This window comes from Prinia subflava, chromosome 1 (genome assembly GCF_021018805.1).
Source record: "Prinia subflava isolate CZ2003 ecotype Zambia chromosome 1, Cam_Psub_1.2, whole genome shotgun sequence".
Taxonomy (NCBI): Eukaryota; Metazoa; Chordata; class Aves; order Passeriformes; family Cisticolidae; genus Prinia; species Prinia subflava.
This window is the reverse complement of record NC_086247.1, coordinates 151,885,297-151,903,964: the sequence shown is the minus strand read 5'-3', so window position 1 is coordinate 151,903,964 and position 18,668 is coordinate 151,885,297. Positions and strand designations below refer to the sequence as shown.

The window sequence follows — 18,668 nt, the reverse complement described above, 5'->3', positions numbered from 1 at the left end:
CATTTTCCTTTTGGGCCAGATAACAGATTTACAGTTATTCATTTGCTCTTTAACAACACAGTGGATTCCTAACCTATTTGGCATTCCCTTGTTTTTTCCATCATCACCTGGAGATTTATTACAAATGTTAACAGTAGTTATCCAGAAATATCCGAGATTCCCTTCCTTCTTTATCTCCTTGTTTATCTGCAGGAGGTTAATATATTATTAGGGACTACAAATGTGTGCATGAATATCTCTGTCTGTTGTCTGACAACACATTAAACAATTCTTTATTGGTCATCCTGATGTTTTTAGCACCACTAACCATGGATTATCCACCAAGGGCTTCCCTTATCACTTATCTGCCCTATTGTGTCCTAATTTATATTCACAATTTCCCGCTCTTCTCACCTGGCCTTTGAGTGCACACGGGAATGGGGTGAGTGAGATTTGTGAGCAGTGCTGGGAGCTGATGGATGACTTTTAAACCACCCCATGGGATTTCACCTACATTTATCTTCTTTTTTTTTTTTTTTTTTGTAAGAACAAAGGTGGATTAGGGAACTGCCTTCACTTTTCTTGAACTTCTCCTGCTCTACCTGCACAGACTTTTACCCTCCCACTGCAGTTCAGTGCTCCTGTATCACAGTCCCAGCAAAACCATTGATTTCCTAGAACCGGGAAATACATCTTTCTTTTTAACCATTTACCAAACAAACAAACAAACAAAACCTTGTCCAGAGCCCTCCCAGCCCCCCTCAGTCAGCTTGCTGTCATTTTGCACCTCTCCTTTCAAGATCCTCCCCATTATTTATTATTGTGCCTTAGCAGCTGCCAGTTCCAAGGAAGTGGAAAGGTTCCTTGTCCCGAGCAGTGTGTGCACACAGCGAGAGGCAGTCCCTGCCCCGCAGCACTTCACATCTAATCTAAAGAGACAGAAAAAGAGGTGGGTGAAATGAAGAATTATTAGTATGGCACGGTGTTAGCAGCTCCTTACCCCGGCTCCCTGGCAGCTTTCCAGCCCCCCAAAAGGACAGGAGTGCAGGCTTTTCTTTTCAAGGTAAGAGTAGTGCAGGGGTTTTGTGGTGGAAAGTTCTCCACCCTGATTTTTTTGCCACAGAGGAAGGGTATTGTATTTCTCTGGGGAATGTCTTTTTCCCTCCCCAGAGACCCCTGGAGTCTGTAACCATGTAGTTTAACCCTTCCTCTCTTTTCTGAGAGGAAAGAGGTCCAGCCTCTGAGGTCCAACCATCTCTTCCTTAGCAGAAGCCTAGATAAGGCCCTGTCCTTTCTCGTTCATCCTCTTTCCCACTGGAAACGTTCAACAATAAATGTCTTGTATTGCACCTGGGGGTTAGAGCCTCTTTTGGAATCTTTTGCCTTGTCCCTGAAATATTCCTCCAAAGCCCTCTAAGATCTGAGCTAGCCTAGGAACTCCAGGGAGCTGCAGGGAGAAAATTTCAGAAGGCTTTGGGGTTTTTTTCTGGACATTTGACACGTTTGAAGCAGGGGTCTACCAGAGAAGAGGCAATGGCTGTGAGCAGCTGCTGAGGGCTCTCCTGCTGCTGTGTCAGAAAAAAAAAAGGAACAGAATCCACGTTTCTGCAGCTGGGAAACTCAAGGGAGCATTCCCCTTCTCCCTGTCGAGATTTGACATGTGTGGACACAGACAAGGAGCGGGGTTTGCTTAGGCAAAGCACCAGTGCTGACTCCTGCTATTCTGCTAACTGCTCTTCATTTTCTACTTACTGCTGCCTCCCATCCTACCTCATTCCTGGCCCCTTCTCCCTTTCTTTCACCCCTTCATGTCCTGCCTGAATGCAGAAAACGAGCTCTCTACAGCAGGAGACATCTCCCTGACACTTCTTTTAACACAATGGGAGCCCTAATCTCAGACTCGGGTTCGAGGCATAATAGTAATAATTATTGTTGTTATCGTTGTAATAACAACGATGGAAAGATTTAGAGAAAGCAGGGGGAAGAAAAGTGTTGCTAAGAGCAAGGGAAGATTATCCTGATCCTGGAAAGAGGTGTGTATCAGCAACTTTTAATCACCAGATAGGCTTGCACCTCCAGGGTGGGGTGATGCAGGAGTCTGGGAGCTCTGCTTGCATGCCCTGATGGAGCCTGTGCTGGGAGCTGTGGGAGTGGGTCAGCGAGGGTGCAAAAAGGGCTTTTCCCAAATGCAGGTGCTCAAAAAGACAGGGAATGGACTGCAGGCATCTGTCCAGGTCTGCCAGCAGCCAGCAGCCCAGACCTCGGGGCTCTCAGCGCTTGGTCACTCGTGGGGCTCGGAGCTTGGGGTTAGCAGCCAACGTGGGCATGTGGGGCTTTCTCCCTCTCTCCTTTCTTTGGAGCTCAGCAGATAAATAGCTCCAGGTGAAGGCCTGCACATTCTTTATGAAGCAAAATGTGCTGTCGGTGTGAGGAGGCGAATGTGTGGCCCGGGGCACCATGTGCAATGTAATGTGTCTCGAGTCCCTTGCACGGGCTTGTTTGAAATATGTGTCAATAACACCAGCAGCAGTTTGCTGCTCAGAAAGGAAAAGGAGGTGAGCGTGCTGGGGAGAGAGGGGAAAGCAGCGTGGGGTGGAGGGCGGTGAGATCCCCATCCTGCCCCACCAGCCTCCTTAAAAACACCAAACCTGCCCCTGCTCCCCACCACTCACCCCCTGCTCCTTGGTGGGATCACCCTCATTGCAGCCAATGTATTTACTTACAAACTCATTTTTACAGCAGAAACAATAAGTGATCTCTTGCAGGGAGAGGGTGAAGCCTCTAATTATTATTTTTAAGGGCGTAAACCAAGCTCAGGTTAAAAATTATGGGGGACTGACTCTCTTCCTCTTCTTGCTTCCTGTTGTAGACAGGAGTCAGATCTCAGTGACTTCAGCAGAGTCAAAATTAGCACTGCAAGTCCCCCGTGTGGAAAGCCACAGTCCCTCTGCACAAACCTCTTTGCCACCACTGCCACGAGAGATTGGCTCCAGCAGCTCTCGAGGGAGGATGGGTCAGCACATCCCTGGTAGATTCCCCATCTCTGGATATCTCTGGATCAGGAGTGGGCACCTTCCTGGGGGAGGTGATTCAGCCAGGGCCAGTGGTGTAGAGGAGATGAGTTAATGGGTGGTCTGACTGGTTAATTAGATGCGTTGATGAATCCATAAGATTACAGTGCTGTTGGAAGGGAGCTCGCAGAATTCCCAAGCTTTTGTGACTGCCTGTCACCAGTTCCCCTGCTCCAGCTGAGGAAAACCATCTCACAAGGAGGCAAGTGGGTGGAACAGTGCTGAATCCTCAGTGCAGAGCTTTGTGTCCTGGTGAGAACGCCCCTGGCCTGGTGTGCTGTGTGAACTGCTGGGTTCGGGTCTTTGCTCCTGTGTTTGTTGTAATTCCCATGCAGGGGTTTCTACCCCACTGCAGCCCCCCTCTCCTCTCAGCAAGTCCCTCTGGAGCTCAGAACCTTTGGCCGAAGGGGTTGGTTCAGGTGAACACAAACCTCTTGTTCATCACCTGACGGAATCCCCCTGAGGACTGGGTGGGATTCATCCCAGTGGCCACCAGCACTGCCAGTGACTCCCCCCTGAGGTATCACAGAATCACACAATGGCTCGAGTGGGGAGGGACCTTAGAGATCACCCCAATCCACCCCTGCCATGGCAGGGACACCTTCCACTATCCCAGGTTGCTCCAATCCCTGTCCAGCCTGGCTTTGGCACTGCCAGGGATGCACAGACAGCATTACACTTTCATGGCAGGTGGAGTCCAGCACTAAACTGGACTTAACTCCATGACTTAACTTCTTATTGAGACTGGTACCTTGACTAGGTCAAATTCCTGTTCCCCTGATTGTGTCCAGCTCTTCCCACTGGACACATGGGGCACGTGGGGTGCTCTGCTCTGTAGCCTCCCACAGCAGCTGAACCCCACAGGGCTGAGGGGGCCACATGGAGGCTCCCAGGCCTGGAGTGGATTCTCAGAGGTACCTGAGACACCCAGGCAGGGCTGGAAGCCACTGCACGGGTCCTACAGAAAGCCTGTGGCACTTGGTTTGATCCCCAAGTGCAGCTGGAAGGGTGTGAGATGTCCCTGTGCACTCAACCAAACTCAACCCCCCTGGAGAAATCCCACCAGATTTTGGGGGCTTGACCCACCTTGTGCTGAGCTTCTGGTTCCAAATGTTATCAGTCAGTGTTAGCAGGAAAAGGAAGGGTAAGAAGGAGCTCCTTGAGGGCAACCTCGGTGTTTCTGGTCGATGCTTGGGTGCACCAGAGGGGAGAAATGTTCAACCAAGGCTCAGAAACATAGGGATGTGTAATTTGGTGTCCGTGCCTGGGTGCAGGCAGGAAGGGACAGGAACAGAAGGCAGGGAACATCTGATGGTGGCACCAGGGGTAAACACGTTCTTGTGTCCATGGCTTTGCTTCCACTGCCATTTTTGTCCTTGCAGTTGAGCAATTCCTTCCAAAGAGAGCTTCCTCTCTGCCCTCCTGGTTGGTGATAAATGGAGTGAAGTCCTGTGGGTGAAGAGGTTTGGGACCTTTAAACCCCTGGAGTCTTTGTGCTGTCAAATCTCCAGGTGTCCCTGGTTTGTGTAAAATAACTGAGCCCTCCTTATTCCTGCCAAATCCCTTTCTGTTCCTCTGAACCTCGGTGATAATTTGTGAAACGGAGTTCCATTAATTAATTAGTTCAACATTGTAATAAACCCCAGAGCTGTGCTCTAAGGCAGTAGTTACAGAGCCTCTGTACCATTTAATAGGTTATTCCTGTAAAATTCCTTTCAAACTGGACTTTCTCTTTTCCAGGCAGCATGAGCAGTCGAAAATTCCTCTATTACTTAATCAAAAGAAAAAAAAAAAGTTGCTAAAATCTTGAGTGATTTGTTCAGTTAAATATTTCTGGCCAGCAAAAATACATCTAGTCTAATATATCAAAAGTCTATTCTTTAGATTCCCACTTTTCCACATCCTGGTGCATTTTCCCTGGCACAGGTTGCCCGGAGAGGTGGTGGATCCTATCCCTGGAAACATCCATGGTGAGGTTGGAAGGGGCTCTGATCTGGTTGAAGACATTCCCAGTTATGACAAGGGGGTTGGAGCAGGTGACCTTTGAAGTTCCCAGGCAAACCATCCTTACACAAGCCATTCCACGATTCCCTAATTCTGTATTTAGGTCTGGGAGCACGGGAAAGCTGAGGAGCAGGGAGTGAGCAGCCTCTGTGACTGCTCCTGCAGCTCCTCGGTGAGACAGAGCTGCTCCTGCAGAGGCTGCGTGGCCCCTGTGGCCACTCGGGCTGCTCAGACCCCCATGAGAGCCAGGGATGGATGTGCTTGTCCCCAGTGGAGCTCCCTTCCCACAGAATGGCTTTGTCACCGTTCACATCTCCTGTGAAACCCAACCATGAGCATTGCACAACCCCCCAGATCCAGCAGTGCTTCAGCTCTGCAGGGAACACAGAGAATTCCAGGCTGGAAGGAATCCATCTGCAGAGCTGAGTGACCCTGCAGCTTTATTATTATTATTATTATTATTATTATTATTATAATGATGATGATGAAAAGGAGGGCTTGCCTCTGGTTTCTAAAGCAAACACAGGTGGTATCTTGGCAGAGGGACGTGCAGCAGAGAGCTGGGGCTGCTTTCCTGAATTCTTGGCCACCTCCCCTGCTGCGTGTCAAAGCTGGTGTCTCTGCCTGGCCGTGCTCACCCTGCACGAGCTGCTCGCTGTCTGCAGCCTGTCTGCAGCTCCCAGGAGGAAATCCTGAAGGCTGGGATGCTGCTCAGGGAGAGGTGCAGGTGCTGCTCCTGCTGCCACCCCGAGAGATCCCTGAGCTCCAGAATTCAGGGGTTCTTTGCAGTTCCCCCAGAGCCTTTCTCCATCCCCAGGTGAAGAGATTTGGGGTGGTTTATGCTGCCCCAAGGACAGCTCCCTGCCCACTTGCTTTCCTCAAAATCTTTCCCCTCCTACCTGCAGGGGGGTGGTTCAGCCTGGACAAGAGGAGGGTTCAGGGTGACGTAATTGTGGCCAGGACCTGAAGGGAGCTACAAGAGAGATGGAGAGAGACAATTTACAAGGGCCTGGAGTGACAGGACAAGGGGGAATGGCTCAAACTGAAAGAGAGTAGGGCTAGATTAGATATTAGGAAGGATTTCTTCCCTGTGAGGGTGCTGAGGCCCTGGTACAGGGTGTTCAGAGAAGCTGTGGCTGTCTCTGGATCCCTGGCAGTGTCCAAGGCCAGGCTGGACAGGGCTTGGAGCAGCCTGGGATGGTAGAAATTGTCCCTGCCCATGGCAGGGGTTGGAAGTAGATGATCTTTAGGGTCCCTTCTAACCCAGGCCATTCTGGGCTTCTGTGATTCCATGATTCTTCCTCTTTCCCCAGTTTCTTTGCCATTCATCAGCCTGACCCCTTCCAGATGTTTTCCATCCAGGCACTGCCTCCCCATCAAGACGTTTCCACCCTGGAGAACCATCCTGTTCCTCTGAGGAACATCAGGGCACCCCGTCTGCCAGACCACTTGGAGGAGAAACCCTTTGAGCCACGGCTGCTGGTGTGAGAACACCAGAGCCCAGCAGGTTCAGGGACAGGAGCCTGCAGAGGAAAGCCTGGTCTTTCTCTGTGCTGGCTGGAGCTGCACACGTGGAGCTATAACCCCTGGCTGTGTTTTTGGAATTTAGACTGGGTCTGGGAGAAGCTTTCATATAAATCACCTTTTTTTCACCCAAGAGATTTGGCGATTTGGTGGCCTCTTACTTGAGAGTCATAAAATCAATGAATGGTTTGGGTTGGGAGGGACCTTGAAGATCATCTCACTCCACCCCTGCCATGGCAGGGACACCTTCTACTGTCCCAGGCTGCTCCAAGCCCATCCAGTCTGGCCTTGAACACTTCCAGGGATCCAGGGGCAGCCACAGCTTCTCTGGGAATTCCATCCCAGCCCCTCCCCCCCTCCCAGGGAAGAATTCCTTTGTAACATCCACTCTAAATGTATATAAATATATATATATGGCTTCCTTTCTCCAAAACAGATTATAAAACCTTGACTTCACTTTAGGTTGTGCTCACTGTTCAGGGGCTGCCAAATGGGGGGATTTTGCTTGGCAACCCAAGAAAATTAAGCTGCCTCATGGCTGAAACCTCCCTGCCTGGTCCTTTCACAACAGAATGAATTTTGGGCTGAAGGAGATCAGCACATCCATTTCAGTGAACAGGAGGTTTGCAATGGTAGAAGCAATGGTAAAGTCAGGCAATGGTAAAAGTCAGTGCTGTAAAGCAAATTAAACCTTTCCCTGCACTGGGTTTTATTGAGGTTGTTATTCTTTCTCTTGTGAGAGATGATCTCTGAGAGAGAACTTTTCTCCCTCTCAAGGTGTATACAAATGCCAGGACATCCACTGGCATTTTTCCTGTACCTCTGAGCGACTCATCAGTCTGTACCTCTTTAATTTTACTGAGATCTAGCTGAAACATGTCAAGGAGCCATGAGGATTTTTTCCCATGCAAAGCAGTTTCTTTGCAAAAAAAAAAAAAGAAAACCAAAAAACTCATCCAGTTGTTCTGTTGCAGCAGAAATTGCACTCTCATTTGAGAAAAGATCATTTTATAAGCAGTAAAAAAAAATTGAGCTTTGGTCTCATGGCAGCCTTATTGTTGTTTTAGTGCTAAATTAGAGTTGTTTTCTCTTTGGGTTCTGGTGTTGTTCGTGTCCTTCCTCCATGTGGATTTTTTATGGTCTAGTACCAGGTCACCTTTTGCTGCAGCTCTTCCCAAAGAGAGGGAAGGAGAGGATAAGGAGCTCTCTGTTTTCTGCTGCTTTCTACACTTTTCTAAAAGCTGGAATACAAACCCAAAATGTATTTCTGGAGGGAAATCCATCTTTCCTGACCCTCTCTCATGCTCCTTTCCCATATGGCAGGACCAGGATGCAGACAAATATTCCCCTTAGCCCACTCTGTGACAGAAATGCTCCTCAGGGAAGGTGCAGGATGTGTTTCTGTCTGTTTATGACTCTGCAGCAGCTGATTCCCTGTTGATCAGTCCTTGAGTGGTTCAGAGGCACTGAATGAGAGAATTGTGACATTTCAGACCAAAGGAGGAGCAGATCCCATGATGAATGAACGATATGAAAGGAAGCACAGCCATAATTTATTGCAAAGTATTTTGATGGATAGTGCAGGTAGATGAAAAGCCTTTTTGGGGTTGGGTTTTTTTTTCTTTTCAGTTCATTAGTTCAAAGTGAAGCAACGTTTTCATGGTAGCAAAATCAGGCACGTGATCAGAAATCCTTTTATTCCAAAAAAATCAAAGCATTTCACTTAATTGTTTGGATTCTGAGTATTTTAAGACAAACATAACAGATTTTTATGCAAAATAAATTTGTTTGCAAATCCACCCTCCATAAAACTGCTATTTTTACACTGGTCAAAAAATTAAGCTTATTGTGAGTGCTTGGCCAAACTCAGAAGATTTCAGAGTGAGTTTTCTTGTAATGTGAAAAAACTGTGCCCAGTCCTAGCTCACAGTTTCAATAGAGTTGATAAAATAATGTAGGAGTTTGCCCTTCCTCAGATGTTTAAGATTTGGATACAGTGACAATGAGAAATGGCAAAATTCCCAATGCAACCGGAGCTGTGCTGTGGGTCTGCAAAGGAAACAATCCCTCAGGTTGCCCAATCCAAACTTCTAATTTGGTATTGATAATTAAATTTAAAAAAAAAAAAAAAAAAAAGCACATACAAGTGTGACAACAAGTTCCTTATTGACTGTCTGGGTGCAATGAAAGTCCCTAAACACATTCTCAGTTTTAAATATCTGCTCAAGCCCCACTGATTCCAGTGTTAATATGAGGCACCAGATGAAGCTCTTCTCTAAACCAAGGCTTCCTGCATTTTCCTTAGGAGTATTTTATGACCAGAACAAAAAGCAGTTGTAGGATTCATTAGAAGGAAAAAAAAAAAAAAAAAAAAATAGAAGAAAGAGAGAGAGTGCAAAAGGAAGGAAAAACAAAGAGGAGGAAACTTTATGGCTCCGTAAACAGCTGTAAGCAATGTCTCTGGTCGGGTCAGACCGGTCTGAGTTGACAAGGCAGTGTCTCCAATTATACAGCATGCTGTAGCCTGTAAAAATGAAATCAATTTGTTATTTTTCTGGGAGAACATTGTAGCGTGAGTTCACACATTTGGTGAGCCCGATGACTCAGTGAAAGCCAGAGGAGGAACTCGCAGACCTCTGTGTGTGTGTGCCCAGCACAACCCAACGCACACTCACAGCACCTTCCACAGGGAAGGGGTGAGAAATGTCAATAATTTGCTTTATTGGAGCAAAACTGGACAGTGAAAACCCTGCTGTCCTTCCCTCAGCCTCAAAAGGACGGCGCTTTCCGTCCGTGGCTCTCCTTTCAGAACTGGCCTCATCACGGAGCACTTGCAGGATAAAATTCCCCCAAGCACTTAAGCACTTAAGCAATTTAGAAGTCCAAATCCAATCTTTGCAGGGATCTGAGGTCTTTGAGCCCAGTCCTCCAAGGTATTTAGCACTGACATAGCCCAGGCCAGACCTCAGCGCAGGGGGATGAGCCTTAATGAGAGGTTTGAAACCACAAGATGTGCTTTATATTGCTGATCATTTAAAAAAGGTTCAAGCTGGGATGCTTCAGGGGTGGGGGGAAGCTGGGAGCATTAGGACTAGCCACAGCCCTAATTATTATTGAAATTCAGAGTAGGAGTCCAAGTATCTTTACATTGTGTAGGCATTTTTCATTGCCTAATACGTTGCTTTATCCCTTTCCCTCCATTCCCCTAATTTAGCACACCTGACCCAGAAAATTGGAGCTATTTTCACCCAAAACTTCGTTTCAGTGCCCGAGTTATATAAGCATTGTGCTGGGGAGAAGGAGGCAGGTTCTTTTCCAGGCCAGCCAGTGGTTGCCTCACAAACACACATTCTTTCCATTTGTCATGAAACCCTGAGAGGGGTTAGGCTGGGAGAAGTCAGAAGCAAAAAGCAGCAAAGGTGTTTACATGAAACTTTAAATTACTCCCCTTTCATTTGCAGGTAACTGCTGTTCCTCGTCCCAGGTGAATTTATCCATCAGCAATATCATTAGATGAGTTCATTATAACCACGAGATTTACAGCGCTCATAAACTGCAGTGTAGGTGGCAGATTAAAACGTTAAGGCTTATACATCTCTAAAACCCTGCACTGCCATCCTGGCACGTTTTATGGGATAAATGGAGCTGGATGGAGGCAGATCTGAGCTGGGGAGACCTCCAGGGAGAGGCCCCAGATGGAGGAAGCAACACCAGGGTCACTGGGACCTGCACCCAGGCTTGAAAACGTGGTTTGAGGGGCCGTTCTTCTGCTGCCTGCGTTGTTTTTCAGATGACATGTGTAGCAAAGGAGTTAATTGCCTTGGGTAATTAAAGAGTTCCAAAGACTTTTTTCCAAGGAACTGGGTTGTTAATACTTGTATTCTCTCCTCCTCTGTTCTGTAGATCCTAAGGGAAGACAAAGCCAGAGCAGCATCTCTTGCACTCAGGGTGGAAGGTGCTGAGTGTTGTGGTGTGCCTTAGTTCCTGTGGGAATTTGCTGTCCTGGCCAAACCTCAGCTCAGGGAATTTTGCTTTCTTAGCACCCACTTGAAGCTGCCTTTGAGCTCATTAGTTTTTAAATCCAGCCTCAAACTACTCCAAATAATCTGTCGTGGTCCACGGCAGAGATAGCAAAGACTTTCCTTGGCCTCCTCTTCCAGCTCTCCAAGGATTTCTGATATTCTGCAAAAAAAAGGGGTGAAATTCCCAGTTCCTACTTTTAGCTTGGAAAATAAAGGTGTCCAGTTTATGCTCCTCATTTTTCCACAGCCAGAGCTGCCTCCTGGGCATCCCCAGTGATTCAGCCCACCTATCTGAGGCATCTCTCCCAGGATGGGCCGAGCTGCCCTCTGGAGATGCTGATCTTGCTCCAAACCTTTAAATGGCCAAAGTGGGGTGAGGTGAGTCCCACGCTCAGAGATCCCTTGATGAAAGGTGCTGGAGAAACACGGCAATGCTGCATCATCACCATCACCACTGCTGTTGTTCATGCAGGGCAAGGGTGAGGGAATTGTTGTGGGAGAAAAGTCACCTCCGTGCCCGCGTGCTTGCAGGGCTGGCCACAAAATTATATGCGTACACTCGGGGTGAGAGGAGAAAAAAGGATTTAAATATAGCCCTTGTGACTATTTAAATATAGTCCTGGTCCTGCCATATGGGAAAGGAGCACGAGAGTAGGTCAGGAAAGACGGATTTCCCTCCAGAAATACATTTTGGGTCTTTATTCCAGCTTTTAGAAAAGCGTGGAAAGCAGCAGAAGGCAGAGAGCTCCTTATCCTCCCCTTCCCTCTCTTTGGGAAGAGCTGCAGCAAAAGGTGACCTGGAGATTCACTTGGAGATGAATGGTGTCCAACAAGAACAGTTAACCCAGTAGGTTGTAGCATTTATCTTTTCCAAGTTGGAAGAAAAAAAACTCTGGAAGGACAGACACCTGCACAGTGAATTTAGAGCTGTCTAACAGGCTTAGATTTCTTTCTGTGAACCTCTTTGAAATGTCTTGGTCTTGATAGTGAGATGCACAGAGCCAAATGTTGAAAACTTCACTTAAATCAATGTTGCAGAGCCTCATAATTTCTGAATTAAAGTATGTCACTTTTGTAATTAGACTGCTTAAACCTAAGCTTGATTATTACTGGTCCATGCAAAATGAAAAACATCCCCCAATCTGAAAAAATATCTTTCATCAGAATCAGTTTCTTGATTCTTGTCTTCTAGAGCCAAAGCTATCTTTTTGCTGTTCTGTGTTAAGGTGCTTTCCAAGTTTTCAACTAGAACATCAATTAAAATTCTTATTATTGTCCACATTTTGTAGTTGCTTGGGTTTGGGATAGTTTTAACGTTGTACAAGGAAACCCTTTTGATGCAGGAGGGACATCAGTGAGCAGAACTATTTCTATTTAAAATAATGGGGAGTGACAAATTCCACTTCCTTTCATTTCATTCTAAAATTTCTCTAGGTTTTGTTCTCATAGTAAAACAGAGAAAAAAAATCACAGCATATGCCGGAATATTGGTATTTTCTGTGGGAAAAAAAGGCCATTCAGGGAATGTAGAATTAGAAGTTTTTCTGTCCTGGCCTCTGGGCTGGTGGTTCAAACCATAGGATGATAAAACCATAGAATGGCCTGGGTTGGAGGGACCTTTGAGATCATCCAGTGCCACCCCTGCCTTGGCAGGGACACCTCCCACTGTCCCAGGCTGCTCCAAGCCCTCTCCAGCCTGGCCTTGGGCACTGCCAGGGATCCAGGGCAGCCACAGCTGCTCTGGGCACCCTGTGCTGAGCCTGCCCACCCTCACAGGGAAAAAATCCTCCCCAATATCTAATCCAGCCCTACTCTCTTTCTGTTTGAGCCATTCCCCCTTGTCCTGTCACCCCAGGCTCTCATAAGCTGTCTCTCTCCATGCCAATTGTGGGTCCCTTCAGGTCCAAGAAGGTCACAGTGAAGACACCCTGAAAGTCTTCTCTTTTCCAAGCTGAACAAGCACAGTCCTCTCAGTCATTCCTTACAGGAATGATGCTCCATCCCTCCAATCAACTTTACAGCTGTCCTTTGGGCTCGCTCCTGCAGCTCCATGTCCTTCCCCTGTGACACAGCTGGCTCAACTCCATCTCCTGCTCCTGGTCTCTGCCTCTGGGACCTCCTTCCCAGCTTCCAGCTGTCCCTGTTGGATGGACACCACCCTTCATCTGCCCTGTGTGCTGAGGGTTTGTGAGAATTGATCACAGCTGGCTTGCAGTCCCCGCCCCAGGAGCCTCTGATGATGTTCAGTGCCATCAGCCATCCATGGCAGCCCCCATTTCTGGGGCCTTCACAGCCTCCCAGCTGTTTCTCAAAAAATAAAAGCAGGTTTCAGGCAGCCCCAGATGCATGGATTCCATGCTGGTCAGCTTGAGGGATGGTGGTGAGAGATGAGAGTGGAGAGAGGGTCTGTTTGGGATGTTGTGGGATGGAGAAGGGGCTGCCCTCTCCTCACCTCCTTCCCTGTGAGCCCCCCTGGTGCCAGGAGATGTCAGACAGCCCTTGGGTGGTTTTCCTCACAGCTTTTCACAGCCTGTGGACATTTCTCCAGCCATGTTCTCAATTTCAGTGTTTTAGGATCATAATACCACAAATGTGTTGTGAAAATACATCTTTTTAGACAAACCACTTCGCACAATTTGTCCACTCTTGACTGAGATTCTTCTAAGGGATGTGGCACCACAGAGAGGCAGCCAAAATGTGTGAGAAAGGAACAGGGCCTGAGCTGAACCTCTGGAAAGCTGGATGGATTATAAGAATGGATTTGGAGGAGCATCTTGCTGTTAGGGGGTTCCCTGCAAAGGGAGAATCACTGAAGGCATCCACAGGAGAACATAAATCCCCTCTGTTGTGAGCAGATGGACATCCTTTGGTTTAACTTCACCTGGGCAAAGTCACTCCTGGTGCTCAGTTCTCAATATTTGCTGGGATTTAAGTGCACTCAGGGTCCTATCCTGGGTCATTTGGCCAGTTGCACCCTGGCTGCTCAGCGTTAATAAATGAAGTTATTTTCCACACGTGGGGGACGCCGAAAGGACGTCCCTGGAGGAAGCTCTCAAAAGGCCTCTCCAAGACGAGTGGCGAAACCGAGCTCCCACAAAGCTCAGGAATGACAGAATTCAGGGAGAAGCAAGCAGGGGTAGGAGCCTCCACACGCTGCTCCTGACATGTCAAGGACTCCTGACTGGTGGAGAAGGTGGTGACCTTGAAAAGTCAGCAGAGTGGGGCTGTACAGCGAGGCCATCCAGAGCTGGAACCTTCTCTTTCCCTGAAAAAAAGCTCTGAGCAGGCATTTCCTGCATATTTCTCCCTCCTAACCTGGCTGGGGTGTCCATTCCAAGAGGGAGAGTACATGTAATTTATTAAGAAGGTGGCCAGGAACTTATTTACAATGGCTGTGCTGAAGGAGCAGATAGATCGAGATAAGGGAAATGAAGAGCTCTCTAGTTGTGTTGGCAAAGAAAAATGCTCACTGGAGGTTGAATTAAACACTTCAGGGCATGCAAGGCTGAAAGATAAGCAAAGAACTTTGGCTGTGGACATACAGAGCGGTGTTTTCAGGGCTCCTCCCGTGCTCATGGGAAGAAAAGCCTGGTTGGTTTGAAAGGAACAACTCTTTGACCCTTTCCCTTGGTTCAGACTTGAGCAGCGCCTGTTCTGGGCACGAGTGTGTTTGTAAAATTGAGAGCCTCAGGAATTCTCCAGTGGAAAAGGAGAGGTTTGGGGATCAGTGCATCCAGGAAATGTTGGTGCTGAGGGAATTTGGAGGTGATGCCACAGCAGATGACACTCGGCCCGTTTCTCAGCACCACATTTTCAAAATCACCCACGTGAAGGAGATTGTTTAGGCGGAGAGCTCAGGAGAGTGGAAAAATGCAAATGCCAGGTTTGATCATTGGAAACAGTGAGGAAAAAAATGAATGATGGGAGCCACGGGAGAGTTGAGCAACACTGAAATGAGATTCCGATCTTTATAGACTTTCCCAATCTTTTCTTAAAGTTTGGTTGTTGGGTTGTTGTTGGGTTGTTCTGGGTGGAGGAGAAGGTTGGAAGGTTCATGAGGTTCCCACCTGACGATCAATAATAATGACAGGGAGCTGAAAGAACTGGGTTCTCCTAAAGACAAATTGACTTTAGAGAGAGGGAGAAAGTGTTTACACCTGGAAGCAAAGCAGAAACCAAAAGAGGGTGCTGGGGGAGATGTTATCACACTCCAGAGGCTGCCAGTGAGCCAGGAGGAGGAGGAGGAGGAGGAGGAGGAGGAGGAGGAGGAGGAGGAGGAGGAGGAGGAGGAGGAGGACTGTGCTCAGCTCTGCTTAACAGCAGAGCCACTGCTCATGAGGGGATGTTTGGAGAGTCCTGCACCTTCAGCTGGAAGTCAAGTGTCTCCACACTGCCCCGTGAAAGGCCAAATTTGCATCACTCCGTCTCCTTGATGACACCTTGAGAACAGGGCTCTTGCTGGAGATTGTCTTTTGCAGATTAAACTTTGCAGACTGTAACAAAGATCAAAGCGAGGTGTGACTGTTTCCCTGCTGTATTGAGCAGGGAGCAGTGTGAAAAAGCAATTAGAGGTATTTCTGTATAGAGATATATATATATTTTTTTTTAATCTTAGATGATCTTCCCAGCAACGGAAATGAATAGTTGAGGGCACCAACCCATAAACTCCTCTTCCTATGACTGGTATTTTTATTCTACCACTGTAGTAACCACCAAAAAAAAAAAAACCAAAAAAACAAAAACCAACCCATAGACAGGCTTGAGTTTGGCTGTTCGTATGATTAAGGTTTATTAGGCTGGAATCCTAAACTTCATCAGGGTCCTACTGAAATAGCTCAAAAAGTCCTTCTGGCTTCACAACGTGGTGGATGTAGCCTGCAACAGGTTGATGGTAACTCAGTGGATGCTTTATTTTTGTTGGGAGCTGGGTAGGAGACTTTGGAGAGCTTTGGGAAGGATGCTGGTGACTGCAGTTGATGTGGAAACACTCCACAGATGTTCTCACCAAAGTTAACTTCAGAAAACATTTGGACACATTTTGGACTCTGTAGTCAATGGCAGGAGGAGGAGTAGGAACAACTAAACTAATGTTTTTCCCCGGAGACTTCATTGAAGGCATCTCTCCGGATGGTTTAGAGATAGGATCACCTGCCTCCCAGTCCTGAGGCTGTGAATGCCTCCTAAGTCCCAGTCCTGGGGGTGTTCAGTGCATTAAAATTTGGGGGTGTGGCACCTTAAAACTCCATCCCCAACAGGGTGACAGAGACAACACACTCCACAAGTCCTCTGAAGCCTGAAACTGTTTTAGAAAGTGTCTTTAGCCCAGAAATGGTGGTCCAGAGTTTTGTATAATATTTAAAAGTGAAATTAAAACATACACTTGGCATGGGCTCTGTTTCACAGACGGCTTTCTGCCAGCTGTGCGTCCTGAATGAATCTAAAGCTCAAAAAAAACCCCATCTCTCTAGCCACCGAGATGAGGAAAACGAGTTTAATGGGTGCTTTCCTCAGTTTTCTCCTGTGGGTTCCTGCAGGAACTCATCTCCTTCCTCCAGCTGAGCTCTCTGCATGGCCTCCAGCACAGGGCTGGGGACTGTTCCGAGGGACTGACCCACCCTCCTTGTCGGGGCTCAGGGCATGGTTCACCCCCAGACTCCACGGTGCAGACGTGTCCCTGTCCCCCAGTCGGGCACCCAGGGGAGTCTCACCAGCACAGCAAGGCCATGACTCACCCAGCCCAAAGCACACGGCTCAGCTGGGCAGGGGAATCGTGGCCTGCAGGTGTCTGCTCCTCTCCACTGGCTGGTCCCAAAGGTGAGCAGAGCAGCTGGAGACACCCCTGTCACAAGCACTGGGATGTGGGTGGCAGGGACACAGTCTGGGGTCAGGGTGAGCTGCCTGCCTCCCTTTTAAAGCAATGGAAAAAGAGGGGCGCTTCTGGAGGGTGGTTCTTGTCATTTGTCTCAGCTTCCCTCCCCAGGGTAGGATGAATTGCCCCTAATTTTGAGATCCACCATCTCCCAGAAGTCCAGCAGAGCTGGAAAGAGGCATCTAAGATTAGGAAATCAGCTGGGAATCCTTTGCCTTTCCCCACACCTTCCACCTTGTGCCCCTAAAGCTCATTTACTGGAGGGCACGTTTCTGGCTGAGCTGATTATCCTGGCTCTAAACTCCTGCCTGGAGCCATTTGGGATCCAGAAATGGATGTCTTTATTTGCCTGGAAAGGATGGATTTGTAAAGCTGAGTCTGCAGTGAGCAAAGCCCTTGAGATGTGGCTCCTGACATGTGAACCTCCACCTGCTTTTCACTTCTGTCCCTCTTGACCCGGACCCCTCCAGGAGAAAAGTTAATTGGCTGCAAGGACCCTTCTCTTTAAAACAAAGGTTTTTTAAAATAATTTTTATCCTAACCTAGAGAACTGCTAAAGTTAAGCTAATTTTCTTCTGGACTTCAGCAATGATAGAATTCTCGTGTTATTTTTTAAGTCAGAGCGAAAGAGAGTGAAGGCTTTATTCCCTGACAGCCCTGTTGATAATTCAAACACACCAGGCTGCTCCCAAATGAAAACCACACAGCAAAAAATGAATGTAAACAGAAATACACACTGCCCAGGCAGGTTCCTCTTTGTCATTAATTCCGGGCAGAAAAGACAATCAAGAGATTTAATTAGAAGAAAAGGAAATTATACTCTAAAAACCCCTTCAGTTCTAGTAATCAAGGTTATTATTAGAAGCACCAGTAAAGAACACTTTAAAAATCTATCTAATTAGCTGCCTATCTGCTGATCTGCCTGCAGAGCTGACTTGTTTGTCTCCAAGGCTTCACCAACAAAAAGGTTCATGGACACTCCTTTCAAGACTTCCACTGGGCTGAGCACAGAGCTTGCACTGGAGTTAAATTGGGATTGGTTCTTGGTTGTTGGTTTGGTTTGGCTTTAATTTCACTCCCCTTGCTTTAACCAAAGCCCCACAGAATGATGCTGCTCCCCTTCCCAAATTCTTGGTGCTGCCTTTCATAAGACTCGGAGCTTGATGGCTTCTGCTGCTGGAGTTATTCCTTTGGGTGGCTCTGAAAGTGCTTTTGACTGGGTTTCCTCAGCTGCCAAAATTTCCTATGAAACATCTTCTAGAGTTGTGCTTGTGTCTCAAAGAAAGAAAAAACCTGTTTGATTGATTGCAAAGGAAATGATCTGTATCAGCTGAGCATCTTTGGGAGGAAGGAAGGAAGGAAGGAAGGAAGGAAGGAAGGAAGGAAGGAAGGAAGGAAGGAAGGAAGGAAGGAAGGAAGGAAGGAAGGAAGGAAGGAAGGAAGGAAGGAAGGAAGGAAGGAAGGAAGGAAGGAAGGAAGGAAGGAAGGAAGGAAGGAAGGAAGGAAGGAAGGAAGGAAGGAAGGAAGGAAGGAAGGAAGGAAGGAAGGAAGGAAGGAAGGAAGGAAGGAAGGAAGGAAGGAAGGAAGGAAGGAAGGAAGGAAGGAAGGAAGGAAGGAAGGAAGGAAGGAAGGAAGGAAGGAAGGAAGGAAGGAAGGAAGGAATATATATTTCACAGCACAGTATTTCACAGCACAGTGATGGATTAAGGCTTTGGGAGGATAAAGAAAAGGGAAGGAAGATATCAAAAGTAGAGCTTTTTGCTGGGCCTGTAGAGAACTTTAAGAGATGTTATTTTGGGGAACGATGGCAATGAAATGGTGTTTTCTGGTGAGGGGGAATGCAGAAGAACCAAAGACACTGATTTTCTGTCCCCATTCTTCTGAACCAAGTCCAAAGGTGAACCCAGCCTGACAACGTCTATTTTCCCCTGTTTCGTTGTTTTTTTGCCCAGGTCCCTGGCAATTGGCCACCAGTACTCCTCCCTGGGGACTCAGCCCATCCTCTGCGGGAGCATCCCGGGCCTGGTGCCCAAGCAGCTGCGCTTCTGTCGGAACTACGTGGAGATCATGCCCAGCGTGGCAGAAGGCGTCAAGATTGGGATCCAGGAATGCCAGCACCAGTTTCGAGGGAGGAGGTGGAACTGCACCACCGTCAACGACAGCTTGGCCATCTTCGGGCCCGTGCTGGACAAAGGTGAG

The 18,668-nt window shown here is 47.7% G+C and overlaps 1 protein-coding gene across 1 annotated transcript in view; it reads left to right on the top strand.

Moving 5' to 3' along the window:
- WNT3A (Wnt family member 3A) overlaps positions 1-18,668 on the top strand; it is a 90,647-nt gene that overhangs the window by 34,147 nt on the left and 37,832 nt on the right. Inside the window, exon 2 of the mRNA XM_063417332.1 lies at positions 18,422-18,663. Coding sequence (XP_063273402.1) covers positions 18,422-18,663 — 242 coding nt within the window. The remainder of the gene's footprint in view (positions 1-18,421; positions 18,664-18,668) is intronic.